The sequence below is a fragment of the Patella vulgata genome, chromosome 4 (assembly GCF_932274485.2).
Source record: "Patella vulgata chromosome 4, xgPatVulg1.2, whole genome shotgun sequence".
NCBI lineage: Eukaryota > Metazoa > Mollusca > Gastropoda > Patellidae > Patella > Patella vulgata.
The window spans coordinates 82,143,736-82,162,282 of NC_065882.2; the positions used below are offsets into that span (position 1 = coordinate 82,143,736).

The 18,547-nt window shown below is 33.6% G+C and overlaps 1 protein-coding gene and 1 long non-coding RNA gene across 2 annotated transcripts in view; both read left to right on the forward strand.

Moving 5' to 3' along the window:
- The window catches only part of LOC126818118 (stimulated by retinoic acid gene 6 protein-like), a 28,758-nt gene extending 10,610 nt beyond the window's left edge, over positions 1–18,148 (forward strand). The window contains exons 6-17 of the mRNA XM_050545328.2: positions 1,053–1,104; positions 1,880–1,990; positions 2,946–3,019; positions 4,071–4,179; positions 4,964–5,120; positions 7,501–7,576; positions 9,730–9,811; positions 10,603–10,651; positions 11,461–11,581; positions 13,043–13,159; positions 13,642–13,805; positions 18,021–18,148. Coding sequence (XP_050401285.2) covers positions 1,053–1,104; positions 1,880–1,990; positions 2,946–3,019; positions 4,071–4,179; positions 4,964–5,120; positions 7,501–7,576; positions 9,730–9,811; positions 10,603–10,651; positions 11,461–11,581; positions 13,043–13,159; positions 13,642–13,805; positions 18,021–18,148 — 1,240 coding nt within the window. The remainder of the gene's footprint in view (positions 1–1,052; positions 1,105–1,879; positions 1,991–2,945; positions 3,020–4,070; positions 4,180–4,963; positions 5,121–7,500; positions 7,577–9,729; positions 9,812–10,602; positions 10,652–11,460; positions 11,582–13,042; positions 13,160–13,641; positions 13,806–18,020) is intronic.
- Positions 15,906–17,241, forward strand: LOC130012356 (uncharacterized). Its single transcript, XR_008787794.1, has 3 exons — positions 15,906–16,151; positions 16,306–16,547; positions 16,664–17,241. It is a non-coding gene; the product is annotated as an uncharacterized LOC130012356 (long non-coding RNA).
- Positions 18,149–18,547: the final 399 nt, after the last annotated feature.

The window sequence follows — 18,547 nt, forward strand, 5'->3', positions numbered from 1 at the left end:
GATTCAATACTTGATACCTACTAGATTCAATACTTGATACCCCACTAGATTCAATACTTGATACCCCACTAGATTCAATACTTGATACCTACTAGATTCAATACTTGATACCCCACTAGATTCAATACCTGATACTCCACTAGATTCAATACTTGATACCTACTAGATTCAATACTTGATACCCTACTAGATGCAATACTTGATACCCAACTAGATTCAATACTTGATACCCCACTAGATTCAATACCTGATACCTACTAGATTCAATACTTGATACCCCACTAGATTCAATACTTGATACCCCACTAGATTCAATACTTGATACCCCACTAGATTCAATACTTGATACTCCACTAGATTCAATACTTGATACCCCACTAGATTCAATACTTGATACCCCTAAATTGATGAAATGAGTCTCAAAGGAATCTTTGTACATGTATCTTTAAAGATACCTTCCCGTGTACAAACTGGCTAATTTGATGATATTTTTGGACTTAAAACATATTCAAACTAGTTAATCTATCAAAATTTTGCTTCAAATCCTTCCTGAAACATTGTTTTCACGGGGGAATACCCCTGCTATAAAAATTAAGTCTATTAAAAGAAGTCATGTTTGTCTCACGTGACTTGGCTGACGCGCGACTGAGCAACAGGTGCGAAGTCGGAGGAGAATTTGTTGCATATAGACGATGTTGTTGTCTTTAAATGTTGTCCATTTATCATAAATATCAAAGCCTAATTAAATTCCTGCCCACGTCTATTTCTGTGGTTTTTTATCTTAGAAACTATTGTTTATCAAAATATACATCAAGCGCTCACTAACGCTGGAAGATCAGACGATCTTCATGTGCAACCTTTGACATCAAATGCTCCACAGGTGTTTTTCAGGGAATCCAGTATTTTTCTAGTAAGATTGGATGTTTCTACTTTCCATATATACCAAAATTGCCATACTTTTATTGGAAATAACCACCTGATAAATACTTTTCTCGGAAGGTATCTTTAATTATATTTGTTTAAATTATTTTTGATTTTTGTTCAACTTGTAGTTTTGGTGTACACATGATGGAGGCGATTGAAAATGATTTTGGATATTCCCCGGTAAGTTGTAATTTCTGTTTACTAGTACAAGATGTTGTTGTTGAGAGCATTTATTGTTTTTTATCATAAAATTAGAATAACAATCTGATTAAAATACAGATCTATATTTTGTTTGGTTTTCTTATACTTTCGATGGCCTACACTTTTATCTTATTTTGAGAAAACAAAGGAAAACGTAATGAATGAATATTAAACCCCAGCTCATCCATTGATTTCACTATTGAGTTACTAGGTTTTGCTGTGGTATTCTGGACAAATGAAGGAAGTTGCTAGGTTGTGTCATGGGTGTAACTGCTTGCAAAATCAAAAGATTGGAAGATCTAGTACAACAACAGGAAGCACATACCCTAGTAACTACAAATTTGGTCCTAACTCAATTTTGATAAAAAAGTGAGTTACTAGGTTTTGCCTTTTGACGGGAGCAGTGATAGATCGCGTCAGAGGTCATACGAGCGACATTTGATTAACCAATGCAATCAGTATTGATGTTTCTAGTGGATTACTCACAGTTCCGTTCACCACACGCCAAAATCTCGCTGTACAGACCGTTTCATTGCTAAACCCTCACATCATCCAGAAAACGTCAATGATAACAACTCTTCCCGATCCTAGTGTAGTAAAGACAAGTAAATCGAAATTTTGAACTATAAAAAACGAAACGAAATAGAATATGTGTATTAATCAGATTGTTAGAATATTAGTATTCTAGTTCTATGTTTCTTGTAGTATATGTTCTTTATATACTGTGTATTTATGATATAATGTATATTTTCAGGCTTTTATATTATTCTATTTCTTACCAGCATTCGTATGTGACGTGCTGCTATTCCTGCTGTTTATAAAACGATTATATACAAATATCAAAACTAAACAATTCACTACTAAGGTATAGTAGTTATTTTAAACTATCGGCCATCGTCAACATGGGATTAGGAGGAACCCTATCGAAACGAATTTGATAAACACGTACTTTACATGTACTGTAATGTTCAAATATTGGAGGGTGGGGGGGAAAGTCGAATGGTTAGTGCGTGCGCGCTGTATCATAAGGTCTGTCATTGAGTCAACTAGCGTGGTTTCGATCCCCAGGTTGTACGTGACAAGGAGTAGGGTCACCTGTTCAACCTCGTGGGTTTTCTGCGGGTCCTCAGGTTTCCTCCCAATGCTAAAGACCCCTACGTGCAAGCGAATTATTGAAATAAAATTGAATCATATGTTAGTCCCGAAATGATCTAGTTTGTGTCGAGTGGGGGTTAAACCGCATATCTCTCTCTCTCTCTCTCTCTCTCTCTCTCTCACTCTCTCCCTCTCTCTCTACTCCTCCTTGAATAGTAGGATGTTAAACCCCATTTCTCTCCCTCCCCCTCTCTCCCTCTCTCTCTCTCTCTCTCTCTCTACCCCTCCTCCTTGAATAGTAGGATGTTAAACTCTTATTTTATTTTATTTCATTTCAAACCCGAGGCAAAGCAAGGGTTGCCTGAAACATGTGTTTACAAAATTGAAAAATAGTCCTTCCTAAAACTCATGTTTTATATAATGTTCCAATGCGTTACATATAGTAAAAGTGGACTGGTTGACGGAGAGTATCGTTTAGTCTCAAACAACCAGTGATTAAGGACTATGATGGTAGCAACCAAAATCTTGAGCGAAATTTGTGGGCTATTGTTAAAGGTCATCACTCTAAATCGCTAGTCATATTGAGTTTAGTATGTACTCCATGGATTTCTGAAGGTTTGGGTTCTTGACTTCTTGATAATTAATACATTATGTTGAATATGTATAGGCTATAGATGAGTTTTCAGTTTTAACATAGACCACACTATATATTTTGTATATTACAGTTTACAGATGTTGTCAGTACACATCAAGTGAGATATGTTGAGTTTTTGTTTAAGAATTACAAGATAGATTATGGGTAAGTTTATGTAGACAATAGTTTAAATGCCCCTGTCTGTCCATCCGTCTGACCACAATTTTTTTTTTAATTTTTTTAAAATAATATTTATTCAAACAAAAATTACATAACAGGTACATCATACAGTAAGTATTATTACATTATAGGGTTTATCATAACATCATCTGTACATATAATTATATCATACAATTTCAAAATCATTTATTTAACATTCATTTATTATTGCCAGTACATGTTGATCTTTAGCATTGTGTGCGGGGGATACGTTACTTCTATTATTCTAAAAGGGTACTGTTTTATTGTTATGTGTAATTATATTTAGCTTGGTTTTCCCCCAAGATGTGTTATCTCCCCTTAAGGAGGTCAGAGTCTTGGCAACAATTTATTTGTGGACACACTACAGTTCCCAATTTTTATACGTCCACATTTTGATGTGGACGTATTATGCTGTTGTCCCTGTCTGTCTCTCCGTCCGGACATCCGTTCTCAATATGTTTGTGGGCACTCTACAGGTCACAATTTTTATCGGATTTTGAGGAAACTTGAAATATAGGTCTATCTCCTCAAGATATTGGTTCCTTTTTATATTGGCATGTATCGGACCATACCTTCATGGACTATGGCCCTTATTCTACGAAAAATCAAATTTTTAGATTGTGGACACTCTTAAGCTTCACAATTTTTATCTGATTTTTAAGAAACTTAAAATGTGTGTTTATGAATGGGATTTTATGGTGTGGTTAATCGTTATCAGTAGTGCAGGACGGAGGGCCTGGCAAGGGATGACGTATAGTCGTTGGGATGGGACCAAAACTAAGGTCATTTGTACACATTGGTATGCACATAAAAGATCCCTTGGCAGTTGGAATTCAATATAAGAGTGGGCCACAGAGCCACTGTCTGGGCAAAATTTTCCTCATTGCACACTGTATAGCCGTCTTCATTAGCTCAGTCAGTGCAGAACAGAACGGCGTTAAACCCCATTTCATTTTATTTTATTTCATCCCCAAGTAGAGAAAGAGCGTGACTATCTTTTATTGTTTCATTTCAGTACATCTTTTGGACGACTTCATTGGTTAATATATAAATGTCGTCCAGATTTTAAGTATCCTATAAATATTGTATTTGCTAGTACTATAGCTACTACCATTGTTTATCTGGTGAGTGGATTATACAATATGGAATGTTGAATCCCACGGTAAAGAAATTACGGGAATGATACCTGTAACAATTTGGTCAGTTTGAGACTGGGGCCACAGTGATCAAGCGGTAGAGGACTGAATTATTTTGTCAAGCAGTTGTCCTGAACATGATATTTGGACACAATTTTTATTCGATTTTGAGGAAACTTGAAATATGGTCTATCTCCTAACGATCTCAGTTCCTGTCGAAATTGTCATGTATCGGACCATAACTTCATGGATTATGGCCCCTGCTTGTACGAAAAATCACATTTTTAGTTTGTGGACACTCTAGAGATCACAATTTCATCCGGTTTTAATGAAACTTGAAGTACATGTTTATAACCCAAAGATCTTGGTCCCTGTCGTAACATCCTGAATAATGGCCCCTGATTGTACGAAAAATCACGTTTTTAGCTTGTGGTCCCTCTAGAAGTCGCAATTTTTATCCGATTTAAGAAACCGTTAGAATATATCACCATTACTCCATAATGTCTGTTGAGGTCCAATTTCGTGAAAATCGGACGAAAACTGCCATATAAAATGGCCGCCCCTCGTACGCAAATAGTGTAAAAATATCGTATATATATCAAGGTTGTGGACCTTCAAGAGGTCACAATTTTCACCCGTTTTTGATAAAACTATCCTTATATCCCAAAGGTCTTATTCCCTTTCGATATTCACACATTTCAGACCAAAACCTCCTTGATTATGGCCCCTGATTGTACGACAATATAATCGTTGTTTTTTTTTTGTATTATAGGTATTTCTATGGTTCATATATCTGCCGAGTTACTTTCAAGAATTAATCAGACGATATATAGATATAGTACAGTCTTCAAATCATACATTTAGAGCTGTGGAACTCCAGTTCTCAAGTTTATTTTTAGATGATAATCCTTTATTCCTTATATTCAAATGTAAGTTGACAGTTAGATAATAATCCTTTATTCCTTTTATTCACGTGTAAGTTGACGGTGAGACAATAATCCCTTATTCCTTATATTCACATGTAAGTTAATGGTTAGATAATAATCCCTTATTCCTTATATTCACATGTAAGTTAATGGTTAGATAATAATCCCTTATTCCTTATATTCACATGTAAGTTAATGGTTAGATAATAATCCCTTATTCATTATATTCACATGTAAGTTAATGGTTAGATAATAATCCTTTATTCCTTCTTTAATCCTCATGTGTAAGTTAACGGTTAGATAATAATCCTTAATTCCTTAGTTTATGGTTAGATAATAATCTTTTATTCCTTATATTCACATCATATAGTGTGCTATTATAGATATTTTGCTCGGACAGCAGCGTTATGGCCTTCTGTTATATCAAATTCCAACTGCCAAAGGTTTATTTTACATGCTCGTCTGCTGTTCATGAACCTGTCACATGAGCAAATTGGTCAAATCCGGTTTCAGTTTAAATTTACATATAAATTCTGGCTTCAGGAAAATATTTAATTGTGGACAAATTTGGTGTCATGATTCTGATATAAGCTGGATATATTATGATGAAAACGAAGATGAATATTCCAGCACTAGAGGAAGAGGGAGATAGAGATAACTTAGGTTTAACACCCACTCCAGGCAAACGAAAAAAAACCCCATGAGGTTGGACAGGCAACACTACTCCTTTTTATGTACAATCTTAGGCTCGAATCCATGCCACTTGACTCAATGAACAATCTGGTTAAATCACAGATCCGGTTTCGTTTTTATAGTTCAAAATTTCGTTTTACTTGTCTTTACTACACTTGGATCTGGAAGAGTTGTTATTTAACTCGTGTTCTGAATGGTGTCAGGGATAAGCCAATGAAACAGTCTGTTACGGCGAGCTTTAGGCGTGTTTTGCACGGAACTGTGGGTAATCCACTAGTAACATCAATGTCTGACATCATAGGGTCATAAGTCGGTCTTTTGACCCCTGATGTAACCTATCGCTATAACTTGTCAGATCTTCATGTAGTGTAGGCCATCGAAAGTATAAAAAAACGAAATGAAATATAGATCTGTATTGTAATCAAATTGCTCAATGACAGACCTTGTAATTCTAAAGCAACGCTAAAGACCACTAGACACCCTACTACAGATTTACTTATTGGCGCTTTTATCAACATTATTATCAATCTGAGTAAAATATATAGAGGATATTTGTCGTTTTGTCGTGAATAACATATTTTATTTCATCGAGAAGCAAGAAAACTTATAAACTTATATAAACGTTTTCTTGCTTCGAGATGAAATAAAATATGTTATTCACGACAAAACGACAAATGTTCTATTTATTTTATGATTTTACAATCATTTTAGGTAAAAACAACATGGACTACTTTGTCCGCTTTGACAACGCGGGGGGTTAGACCGCTTTACATCTTTATCTGCTTCTGGTGTATGAATACCTTTGAGAATGTAACGATCGACAAGTCGGCGTGTCGGCCATATTGTTTTCATAATTTTCATTATTTCACTGATAAAACGCGGTATTCCACTACGGATCATATAATAAAGATCTATATTTCGTTTCGTTGTTTTTATACTTTCGATGGCCTCTATAACATGAGTAAGACGCTGGCTCGCCAGTCTGGAGGTCGGATGTTCGATCCCTGCATTGGCCGAGAAAGTTCATCCAGATTTTCCGGCGTGGTTTCCCCTTGTCAGTGATGTAGGACGGAGGTCCTGACAAGGACAGCTGTATAGTCGTTCGGATGTGACGAAAAAAACGAGGTCCCGTGAACATATTGGCGTGCACGTAAAAGATCCCTTGGCTGTTGGAATTCGATATAAGAGTAGGCTGTAGCGCCGCTGCCCGGGCAAAATTTCCCTCATAGCACACTGTATGGCGTATGCCCGTCTTCATTAGCCCAGTTTAGGAGCAGAACAGTAGGACGTTAAACCCCATTTCATTTCATTTCATTTCTATTACATGAAGATTTGACAAGTTGTAGCGATAGGTCGCGTCAGAGGTCATACAAGTCGCTTTTGACCCTATGACGTCAGACATTTGATTAACCAATCAGCATTGATGTTTCTAATGGATTACCCACAGTTCCATGCAAAACACACCTAAAGCTCGCCGTAACAAACCGTTTCATTGGCTAATCCCTAACACCATCCAGAACACGTCAATGATAACAACTCTTCCAGATCCTAGTGTAGTAAAGACAATTAAAACGAAATTTTGAACAATAAAAAAAAAATAGAAACGAAATAGGATCTATGGTTTGATCAGATTGGATTATTATTTGGTTTTGTTAAATGTAATTTGTGAATTGAATAATATTTTTTTTAGATGATTGGTATGTTGCTTCAGTAATTGGTTTGTTGGTGGCCTCGTTTCATATCTATATGCTTTTGTTAAGATACAGGTAAGAGTTGTGTTAAGATACAGGTAAGATGTCATGAATAAAAGAAATCAATGAAATAAGGAATAAAATTAGGATTAACATCCAATTTTTTTCCTTTTCCTGCACAGAATAGGCTAATAAAGATTAAAATATACTATAGGGGATTATTAAATAGTATATTATTTTATAGTAAAAATATTATAAGAAGAATATTAAATAGTATATTATTTTATAGGGAGATTATTAAATAGTATATTATTTCAAAGATAGAATATTAAATAGTATATTATTTTATAGGGAGATTATTAAATAGTATATTATTTTATAGGAAGAATATTAAATAGTATATTATTTTATAGATAGAATATTAAATAGTATATTATTTTATAGGGAGATTATTAAATAGTATATTATTTTATAGGGAGATTATTAAATAGTATAGTATATTATTTTATAGGAAGAATATTAAATAGAATATTATTTTATAGGAAGAATATTAAATAGTATATTATTTTATAGGAAGATTATTAAATAGAATATTATTTTATAGATAGAATATTAAATAGTATATTATTTTATAGGGAGATTATTAAATAGTATATTATTTTATAGGAAGAATATTAAATAGAATATTATTTTATAGGAAAAATATTAAATAGTATATTATTTTATAGGAAGATTATTAAATAGAATATTATTTTATAGGAAGAATATTAAATAGTATATTATTTTATAGGAAGATTATTAAATAGAATATTATTTCATAGATATAATATTAAATAGAATATTATTTTATAGGAAGATTATTAAATAGTATATTATTTTATAGGAAGATTATTAAATAGTATATTATTTTATAGGAAGAATATTAAATAGTATATTATTTTATAGGAAGATTATTAAATAGAATATTATTTCATAGATATAATATTAAATAGAATATTATTTTATAGGAAGATTATTAAATAGTATATTATTTTATAGGGAGATTATTAAATAGAATATTATTTTATAGGGAGATTATTAAATAGTATATTATTTTATAGGAAGAATATTAAATAGAATATTATTTTATAGGAAGAATATTAAATAGTATATTATTTTATAGGAAGATTATTAAATAGAATATTATTTCATAGATAGAATATTAAATAGTATATTATTTTATAGGGAGAATATTAAATAGAATATTATTTTATAGGGAGATTATTAAATAGTATATTATTTCATAGATAGAATATTAAATAGAATAATATTTTATAGGGAGATTATTAACTAGAATATTATTTTATAGGGAGATTATTAAATAGTATATTATTTTATAGTAAAAATATTATAAGAAGAATATTAAATAGTATATTATTTTATAGTAAAAATATTATAAGAAGAATATTAAATAGTATATTATTTTATAGTAAAAATATTATAAGAAGAATATTAAATAGTATATTATTTTATAGTAAAAATATTATAAGAAGAATATTAAATAGTATATTATTTTATAGTAAAAATATTATAAGAAGAATATTAAATAGTTTATTATTTTATAGGGAGATTATTAAATAGTATATTATTTTATAGGGAGATTATTAAATAGAATATTATTTTATAGGAAGAATATTAAATAGTATATTATTTTATAGGGAGAATATTAAACAGTATATTATTTTATAGGGAGATTTTTAAATAGTATATTATTTTATAGGGAGATTATTAAATAGTATATTATTTTATAGATAGAATATTAAAAATAGAATATTATTTTATAGGAAGATTATTAAATAGTATATTATTTTATAGGAAGATTATTAAATAGTATATTATTTCATAGGAAGATTATTAAATAGTATATTATTTTATAGGGAGATTATTAAATAGTATATTATTTCATAGATAGAATATTAAAAATAGAATATTATTTTATAGGAAGATTATTAAATAGTATATTATTTTATAGGAAGAATATTAAATAGTATATTATTTTATAGGGAGATTATTAAATAGTATATTATTTTATAGGAAGAATATTAAATAGAATATTATTTTATAGGGAGATTATTAAATAGTATATTATTTTATAGGAAGATTATTAAATAGTATATTATTTTATAGGAAGAATATTAAATAGTATATTATTTCATAGATAGAATATTAAATAGAATATTATTTTTTAGGAAGAATATATTAAAGTTATATAAAGGTGAAAACAGTCAACTCATCAATGAATTTAGGAAATCTTCACCAATAGAAGTTGTGGTAAGTAGTTGAATATATCAAGGGTTTGAATGATTTTTGACTTTCCATATGTCACACGGTGTGCTATAAGGGAAATTCTACCCAGACAGCGACCTATGTCGAGGGTTCTTTAAAGAGCACGACAAACCTCGGTTTTTAGTCCCATTAGAGCGGTCCTTGCCAGCCTTTCCATCCTGCAGGACAGACAAGGGGAAACCGTGCAGGAAAATCCTGAGAAACTTTCTCTGCCAATACCGGGATCGAACCCCTGACCTCTAGGTTAGCGAACCTGCGGCTACCCACTTTAATAATGGCGGTAAAAATTCAATTAAAGCTAATTACTTAGCCTGGCTTGACCGACTCTTTAATCTACATGATATCCAATTTTTAATATGGATGCCATTCAGGACAGAGTGAGAGAGAAAAATGGGGTTTAACATCCACTCGACACAAACTAGGTCATTTTGGGACTAACATAATAATTCGCTTGCGTGTAGGATCTTTAGCAGTGGGAGGAAACCAGAGGACCTGGAGAAAACCAACGAGGTTGGAGAGGCGACCCTACTCCTTGTCACGCACAACCGGGAAATCGAAACCATGCCAGTTGACTTGATGACAGACCTCATGATACAGCGTGCATGTGCAACTGGGAAATCGAAACCACGCACGTGCTAACCATTCGGCCATCCAACTCCCCAGAGAGAGATAGAGATCTATTCTCAAAGTAGATGGGTCTCTTAGTACAGTTATCGTTCATCTGCATTATCCCCGGTGAAGATATTTCTCGTTAAAACTTTTATCTCACTTTTCAGGCATGGAGTTTGAAGTTTAAAGGTTATTTGATAGCCTATACTTTATGGGGTAAGTAGTTTCATACTTTCACAACCATAACTAGGCCATATTTGATTTTCTCTTCCTCTGAAACACTTGTTCAAAAATATCCTTATTTCTTCAGGTAAAAAAACATTTAAAAAATCCAAAAGTATTTGGTTGCATTCAAGTTAGGACAATGCTGCAAGCAAAACAACACCAGGAAGAGAGAGAGAGAGAGAGAGAGAGAGAGAGAGAGAGAGAGAGAGAGAGTTTAGAGAGAGAGTTTAGAGAGAGAGTTTGACATCCACTCGACACAAACTAGGTCATTTTGAGACTAACATATGGTTCAATTTTATTTCTATAATTCGCATGCGTGTAGGAGTTTTTAGCAGTGGTAGGAAACCGGAGAACCTGGAGAAAACCCATGAGGTTGGACAGGCGACCCTACTTCTTGTCACGTACAAGCAGGGAATCAAAACAACACAACCTGACTCAATGACAGACCTTCTGATCCAACATTCACACGCTAACCACCGGGTCACTCGATAAGCACCACCACCACCACCCCACCCAACAAGATAAACCAGTAGCCAAGACAGACGTTACAAGAAATAAATAATAACAAATATCCAATCAGATAAACTAATCCTTGGGCTAGTTCTAAGCATTCACTATGCTGTACAGTCCCATGAAAAGCAAAATAATGAATGATATACACAACAGGTGAAATAGAAATGATGCTATTGGTCTTGACAGTGTTTGTCTGCTGAAGTAGCAATGCTACACTGTCCTCGATATCCCGAATGGACCAGACAAATACAGCATGAAATCCCATTTTATTTTTTTTCATTTGATAGGCTACCTTATCTGTACTGTCGTTGTCTGGTTAATATTGTCTATAATAATAGGAGGATGCTATGTTCTAAATGAAATAGATCTATTAGCTGATGCTATTGAAACAGTAGCACAATATCTCATGTAAGTAATTTTATTTTATAACAATCTTAAAACTTTGTGACAATTGAGGGACATTTTGCCCGGGCATCGGATCAGGCCAACTCTTATATTGAATTCCTACTGCCAGGGGATCTTTTACATGCACGGCAAAGTATTCACGGGTCCTCAGTTTTCCATCCCATCCGAATGACTAGACAGCTGTCCTTGTTCGGCCCTCTGTCCTGTACCACTGACACGGAGAAAACAATGCCGAAAAATCGAACACGCAACTTTTATGCTAGCGAGCAAGCTTTTTACCCACCATGACTCCCTTTCCATTTAGGTACACAACCTTGATAAATGTTACTGACAATCATTTAATGATACTGGATAATCATACATCGCTCAAACGTCTTGAAGGAGTATACATCGCTCAAGATAAATGTAGGGCCTTGAAATGTGATGTTTATGAGAAGTCATTTAGCCCAGTATGGCAAGAGTTTTCCTTTGACAAAATAGAAATACAAAATAAAAAACCTCGCGTATCAGATTTTTGGTAAGGATTTTCTAAGAACTAGTCTCTATCATCCAGAAAAATATTCTATGAATTTTAGTCTGGATGCAATATTAGTCTGGATGCGTTATCAACATTTGAGAAAAATTGTCTAGATAATCCGGTCTATTACATTGTCATAAACAATGTATAAGGGAGGTAACTCCTCTTAAAGCAAGATGTTTACGCCCATGAAATTAATTTAAGAATGTCATTTCAAAAAATCCATTTGATTGCATGCAAGTTCAATATCTAACACTCTTAATTTTTTATTTTATTTTCTCTCTTCATGGGCCATATCTATGCTTTGAAAATTAATCCTAATTCGTCGTCACGATTCATGTTTGTTTATATTAATGCAAGAATTATGGGATTTATTGTGGGAAGGGGCACAACTCTTACTTGAGTTGGCTAAAGAGACTGGATAATCAACCACATTAAAAACCAAACTCCCGATTACGCATGGGCAATGGACTTTTAGTCAAATATTGACAACAGTCCCAGATCCTCCGAATGTTGAAGACTAGGAGGTTCTGGGTGACCGAGACTATCTAAGAACTAGAACTAGATATTTTTATGTATGACGTTATATGTAGCGAAATTCCCCAGTCACCAGCTTACAGGGTGTCAAAATGACAATTCTTTTTTTTAAATAATATTTTATTCAGGTTGTCTGAATGGGATTGGGGAACAGGCTTAGTTAGTCTATGTAAAACCCCTCTCCCTAAATACCATTGGGGCTACGGAATTTTTGGGAGGGGCTGAGGGTGTGGCCAGCTAAGAACCCTCCTATGAAATCATTGTTGGCGAAATATATTTGGGGGCTAATACGATTTGTTTTTGGGGTGGGGGGGTAAGCCCCCCCCCATAGCCCCCCCTCCCCCCGTGGCTACGGGCCCGCACTGTAGTATATATGTGCTGGTGTTATATCCTTGTATGTTTAATTTCAGCTTACCAGTGATAACATGGGTGTTATTTTTACTACAGAAATTGTTAACAAGGTTTTTCTTTCTTCAACCCAAGATAAATCCAGATGATCAATACAGACCGTTAAATATAGATAATAGGTAGATCTATACATCTTTTAATCCAGTACAGACATTTACAGGGGCTCAGGGTGCAATTCAGCTTTTAATCCAGTACTGAAGTCTACTGGGGCCCAGGGTTCAGTTCTGCTCACATCACCATATTATAGTGGAATATGTTGGGGGGCCAAAACTTGGTTCAGCTGTTAATCCTGTACGGAAATCTACCAGGGTTCAGGATACAAGTCAGCTTTCATTCGTTTTGTTTCTGGTGTTGACCAAGAAAGTTTCCCGGTATTTTGCAGTATGTTATCCAATGTACAAATTGGAATTGCTTACAAAGTAACCGAAAACAAACACTTCAGTCCAGGCAAAATTTCCCACATAGCACAATAGCACAGTGCGCATGCCCTGGTGGTGCAAACAGATTGGACATTTTGACCTTATTTCATTTCTTACTGTTGATTGTTTTCCAAGCTGTCGTAAATCAGAATTCTTTAACAATTTTATGTTTTCATTTTTAGGCGATGTTTTGAATTTCTGGGTTATTATTGGATTTTCAACAATTTGATTGTTGGTTTCATTTCATCCATCCTGAGAATAATCAAAAGTTTCTCTATTTCTTTGTTTATGATTGGCTGTTTAGAGAGACCATTATTGTTACGAGGTTTTGAACAGTATGATAGAGGTAGGGTGATTTTTGATAGCAAGAACGTCCAGCTCTTTATCTAAATCTTACATAATGTATCTCTAATAGAACTATTATAGCAAGAACGTCCAGCTCTTTATCTAAATCTTACATAATGTATCTCTAATAGAACTATTATAACAAGAACGTCCAGTTCTTAATCTAAATCTTACATAATGTATCTTTACTATAACTATTATAGCAAGAACGTCCAGCTCTTTATCTAAATCTTACATAATGTATCTTTAATATAACTATTATAGCAAGAACGTCCAGCTCTTTATCTAAGTCTTATATAATGTATCTCTAATATAACTGTTATAGCAAGAACGTCCAGCGCTCTATTTTTGAGCTATTATAGCAAGAATGTCCAGCTCTTTATCTAAATCTTACATAATGTATCTATAAATATGAGGATTTGAAGAGTATGATAAAGACGCATTGTTTTTTGAGTAAGTTCGATCCCTGCATTGGCAGAGAAAGTTCATCAGGATTTTCCTGCGTGGTTCCCTCTTGTCAGTGATGCAGGACGGAGGGCCTGACAAGGACAGCTGTCTAGTCATTCAGATGTGACGAAAAACCGAGGTCCCGTGTACACATTGGCATGCACGTAAAAGATCCCTTGACAGTTGGAATTCGATATAAGAGTAGGCTGTAGTGGCGCTGTCCGGGCAAAATTTCCCTCAGCAAACTGTATGGCATATGCCCGTCTTCATTAGCCCAGTTTGGAGCAACACAGTAGGACGTTAAACCCCATTTCATTTCATTTCATTTCATTAGTCCAGTTTAGGAGCATAACAGTAGGATGTTAAACCCCATTTCAATTCATTTCATTTCACATTTGGATGGACGAAAAACCAAGGTCCTGTGTATACATTTGTGTGCACGTAAAATATCCCTTGGCAGTTGGAATTCCCTCATCGCCCACTGTATGGCGAATGCCCGTCTTCATTAGCCCAGTTTAGGAGTAGGACGTTAACCCCCTTTCATTATTATTTTTGAGTAAGATCTCTATTAATACGGGTTATGGACATAACGGCCAAAAGCAAAAACGGCCAAAACATATTTGGTCACAACGGCCAAAATTTGGTCACAACGGTCAAAATTTGGTCACAACTCCCAAATTTTCTCCTACCTGCCCTTAATAGCCAAGTTTACAGAGTTTTAGATTTAAAAAAAAATAATTAAAATTTTGTTAATGGTTGTCAAAACATCCTTTATAACTTTTTCAATCTTGCAATTTATAAAGTTTTAAAGTTCTTTTGTCTTATGTGATTGTCACAACATTATCCCAAATTAACCATCTGGTATAATTGGAGTCTTTTCTCACAATGATGAGACATTCTTGTCTCAATGATTATCAAAACATCCTTTATAACTTTTTCAACTTTTAAAAGAAACTATTGTTTAAAGCTTTTTTTTATGTAATTGTTGAAACCCCCTATTAAATTAGCCTTCTTTAATTGGACCATTTTTGTATCATGTTGAGGCATTCTTGTCTCATGTTCTCACGACAATTTAGATTATACATAAATTAAAATGAAGTGAATCATAATCATAATCTAGGTGGAAGTGGACGTAAAACCCCAGAAACGAACGAACGAATCATAATCATTCGTTGATCTATATTTGCTAAGATGACAACTTAAAATGTATATTATTTTATAAAGCGTATTATTTATGATTGCCATTACAATGATCATTTTATTTAGTTAGCTGCTGACCCACATATTAGAGAACTGTAGAATATTACTGATTGTATATATTATTTAATAGTGACTTATGTATATAAAGACTGTAAATATAAATAAATAAATCTAGCGTAAAAATATATTGAACTGTATATATATACCTTATTAAATTGTATATATGAGTGTAATTTGACTTTTGTTTATAATGATTGTAAATATAAACAAATAAATAAATCTAGCATACAATATAATTAATATATTGAACTGTTTATAGGCCTACCACATTAAATTATCAAATGTATATTGCATTGTAAATATTATTATTCATAAATGAGTGTACCTAAGACTTTTGTAAATAAACTATTTAAAAAAAAAAAAAAAAAAAAAAAAACCAGATCAAATGCTTGACTCTACTCTTGTATCATAATGAAGTGTGTTTATTGTGCCAAAACTGTCAAAAAATTCAGCATGCTGTTTCTTGTGATGTATGTGGTAGTTGGACACACAGATTATGTGGTACAGACATTTCGAAGGAAGACTACTTAAGAGCCCAAGACCAGACTATCAGTTTTGTGTGTTCTGTCTGCAATGTCCATGTTGGAAACTTTTCACTAAATGCAACAATTGAATCATCACTATTAGCTTCTTCTGAAAGGTAGGTTCAGATGTTTTATCAATTTATTTATTTAGATTATAAATAAATGTATACGGTGCATTTTCCATATGTTATGAAGATCATATTAATGTTTTTCAGAATTATATACAGTGTATGCATAAGTATTAGATAATTTTAATTTTATGTTTTTCAGAATAAATATAAAGTTCATGGTGGCACCCATAGCTTCATAAAAAAAACTAATGAGTTTACCTTTTTTGCCAAAGTCACACGTACTGTACGTGACATTTTACCAACTTCAGGGTAAAACCACAAACGATAAACTAATTGAGTTAATGGATTATATGGAACGTCAATGGATTGACCATAGCCTTTTTAAAATGTCATCTTGGAGTGTGTTTAACCAGACAATAAGGACAAACAATAACATAGAAGGTATGTACAGACTATTCAAAAATTAAGTTTTATCTAGCTTAAATGCATGGTCGCCTATAATGTAATATACCATTTTATTCTACATGGATTTAATTATTTGTTAAATTTTATTTCAGGGTGGCATCGACACATCAACCACAAGGCTGGTGAGCAGCAGTTGGGGATGTATAAGCTGATTAGCTTTCTTTTTGGAGAAGTCGACATGTTGCCCCTTCAAGCCGCATTATTGTTCGAAGGGAAATTGAGGAGTTATTTCATCCGAACATGTACGAACGCCCAAGAAGAGATTTACCATGCTTGGAGAGAATATGAGAATGGAGATTTGATTGCTAGCATGATGTTACGGATATGTTCCCGTCACCATGGACCCGTTGAATAGATAGTCCTGGGCCATAACTCTGGCAGTAATTATCAGAAATCGCTGAAAATCAATAGACTTCTTCATCGCATGACCTTAAACACTGTGTATGAATTTAAAGTCAATCGGATATTAACTTAAGCCTCTAGAGAGTTTTTAATGTGATCAAGGGTCATAACTGGCAGTAATTATCAGATGTCGCTTAAAATCAATAGGCTTCTTCGTCCCATGACCTTAAACACTGTGTATAAATTTAAATTCAATCGGATATTAACTTTAGTCAACTCTAATCTCACTTAATGTATCTTTAAGTGTTAAAACACATTGTATTTTAATACGTCGCATTCCTGATATTTCTTCTTCCTCTTTTGAATTAATATATTTGTTTTCAATTAATCATGAACATATGCCTCCGTGTTTATTTTTGTTGTTATTTTTGTTATAAAATAATTTATAGCCATTCAAAAATAAAATATATTAAAATTGTTTTTGTTCTTCTGTTGTTTTAATATTTTGATTCATTAAACCATTACCAAAAAATATTTTGGCCGTTATGACCAGAAATTTTTGGCCGTTTTTTCTTTTGGCCGTTATGTCCATAACCCATTAATACAAGGTTTTGAACATTATGATAAACATGGTTTTTAAACAATAGGCTGGCAAGCTATATATTGTTACCACATGTCGGGGTGATTTAAAAGAAGGGCTTAATAGGTTAGGGGGTTGGATGGCCGAATGGTTAGCATGTGCGCACTGTATCCTAAGGCCTGTCATTGAGTCAACTGGCGTGGTTTCGAATCCCTGGTTGTACGTGATTCGTACCTAATGGGTTTTCTCTGGGTCCTATGCTAGTCCCAAAATGACCTAGTTTGTGTCGAGTGGACGTTACATCTCATTTTTCTCTCTCTCTCTCACTTAATGGGTTAAAACATTAGAGGTTGGACAGGCGACACTACTCGTCGTTACAACCAAGTGGCGAATTGAAACCACGCCACTTGGCTCAATGACAGCCCCTATGATCTAACATGCATATTAACCATTTGGCCACCCAACGCCCCTGAATCAAAGGAAACTTGTTTGATTATTTCTCCTATGTTATATCTGTTTTATTTCAGGGTTTTTCTCCTATGTTAGTATGCTGTATCTGGATGTGGCCCACAATCATCCCATATTACGTGTATTTATCAGTCATATCTGGGGTCCGAAAATAGAAGAGAAACAAACAGGTACTATTAACCCTTAACCCAGTTTTACATGTACATGTACATGTTTTTGCAGAATTTCCGCACGCGGTTTTGACGGTGACATGGAAATGGTCCCATTACATATGCATTAGACCGACAAAAATGGACCTTAGAGAAAAATGATATATTTATACCGGTACATCCCTGGACAGATAGAAACTGCTGTTTCTTAGTCTGTCTCAAACTGCCCGAGATATGTGAATACCTACCCGTATTAGAGAACAATTTACTAGTCTTGCGGGCGCCATAACGATATAGGGAGTTTAGTTGGGTCCATCTAAGGAGCTTGTATAACTTATTACAAACTTAACGTCCAATACATTATACATGATATTATCAGATTGATTAATGGGTATATTATTTTTATATACACCCACATTTTATGGTGTTTTTATATA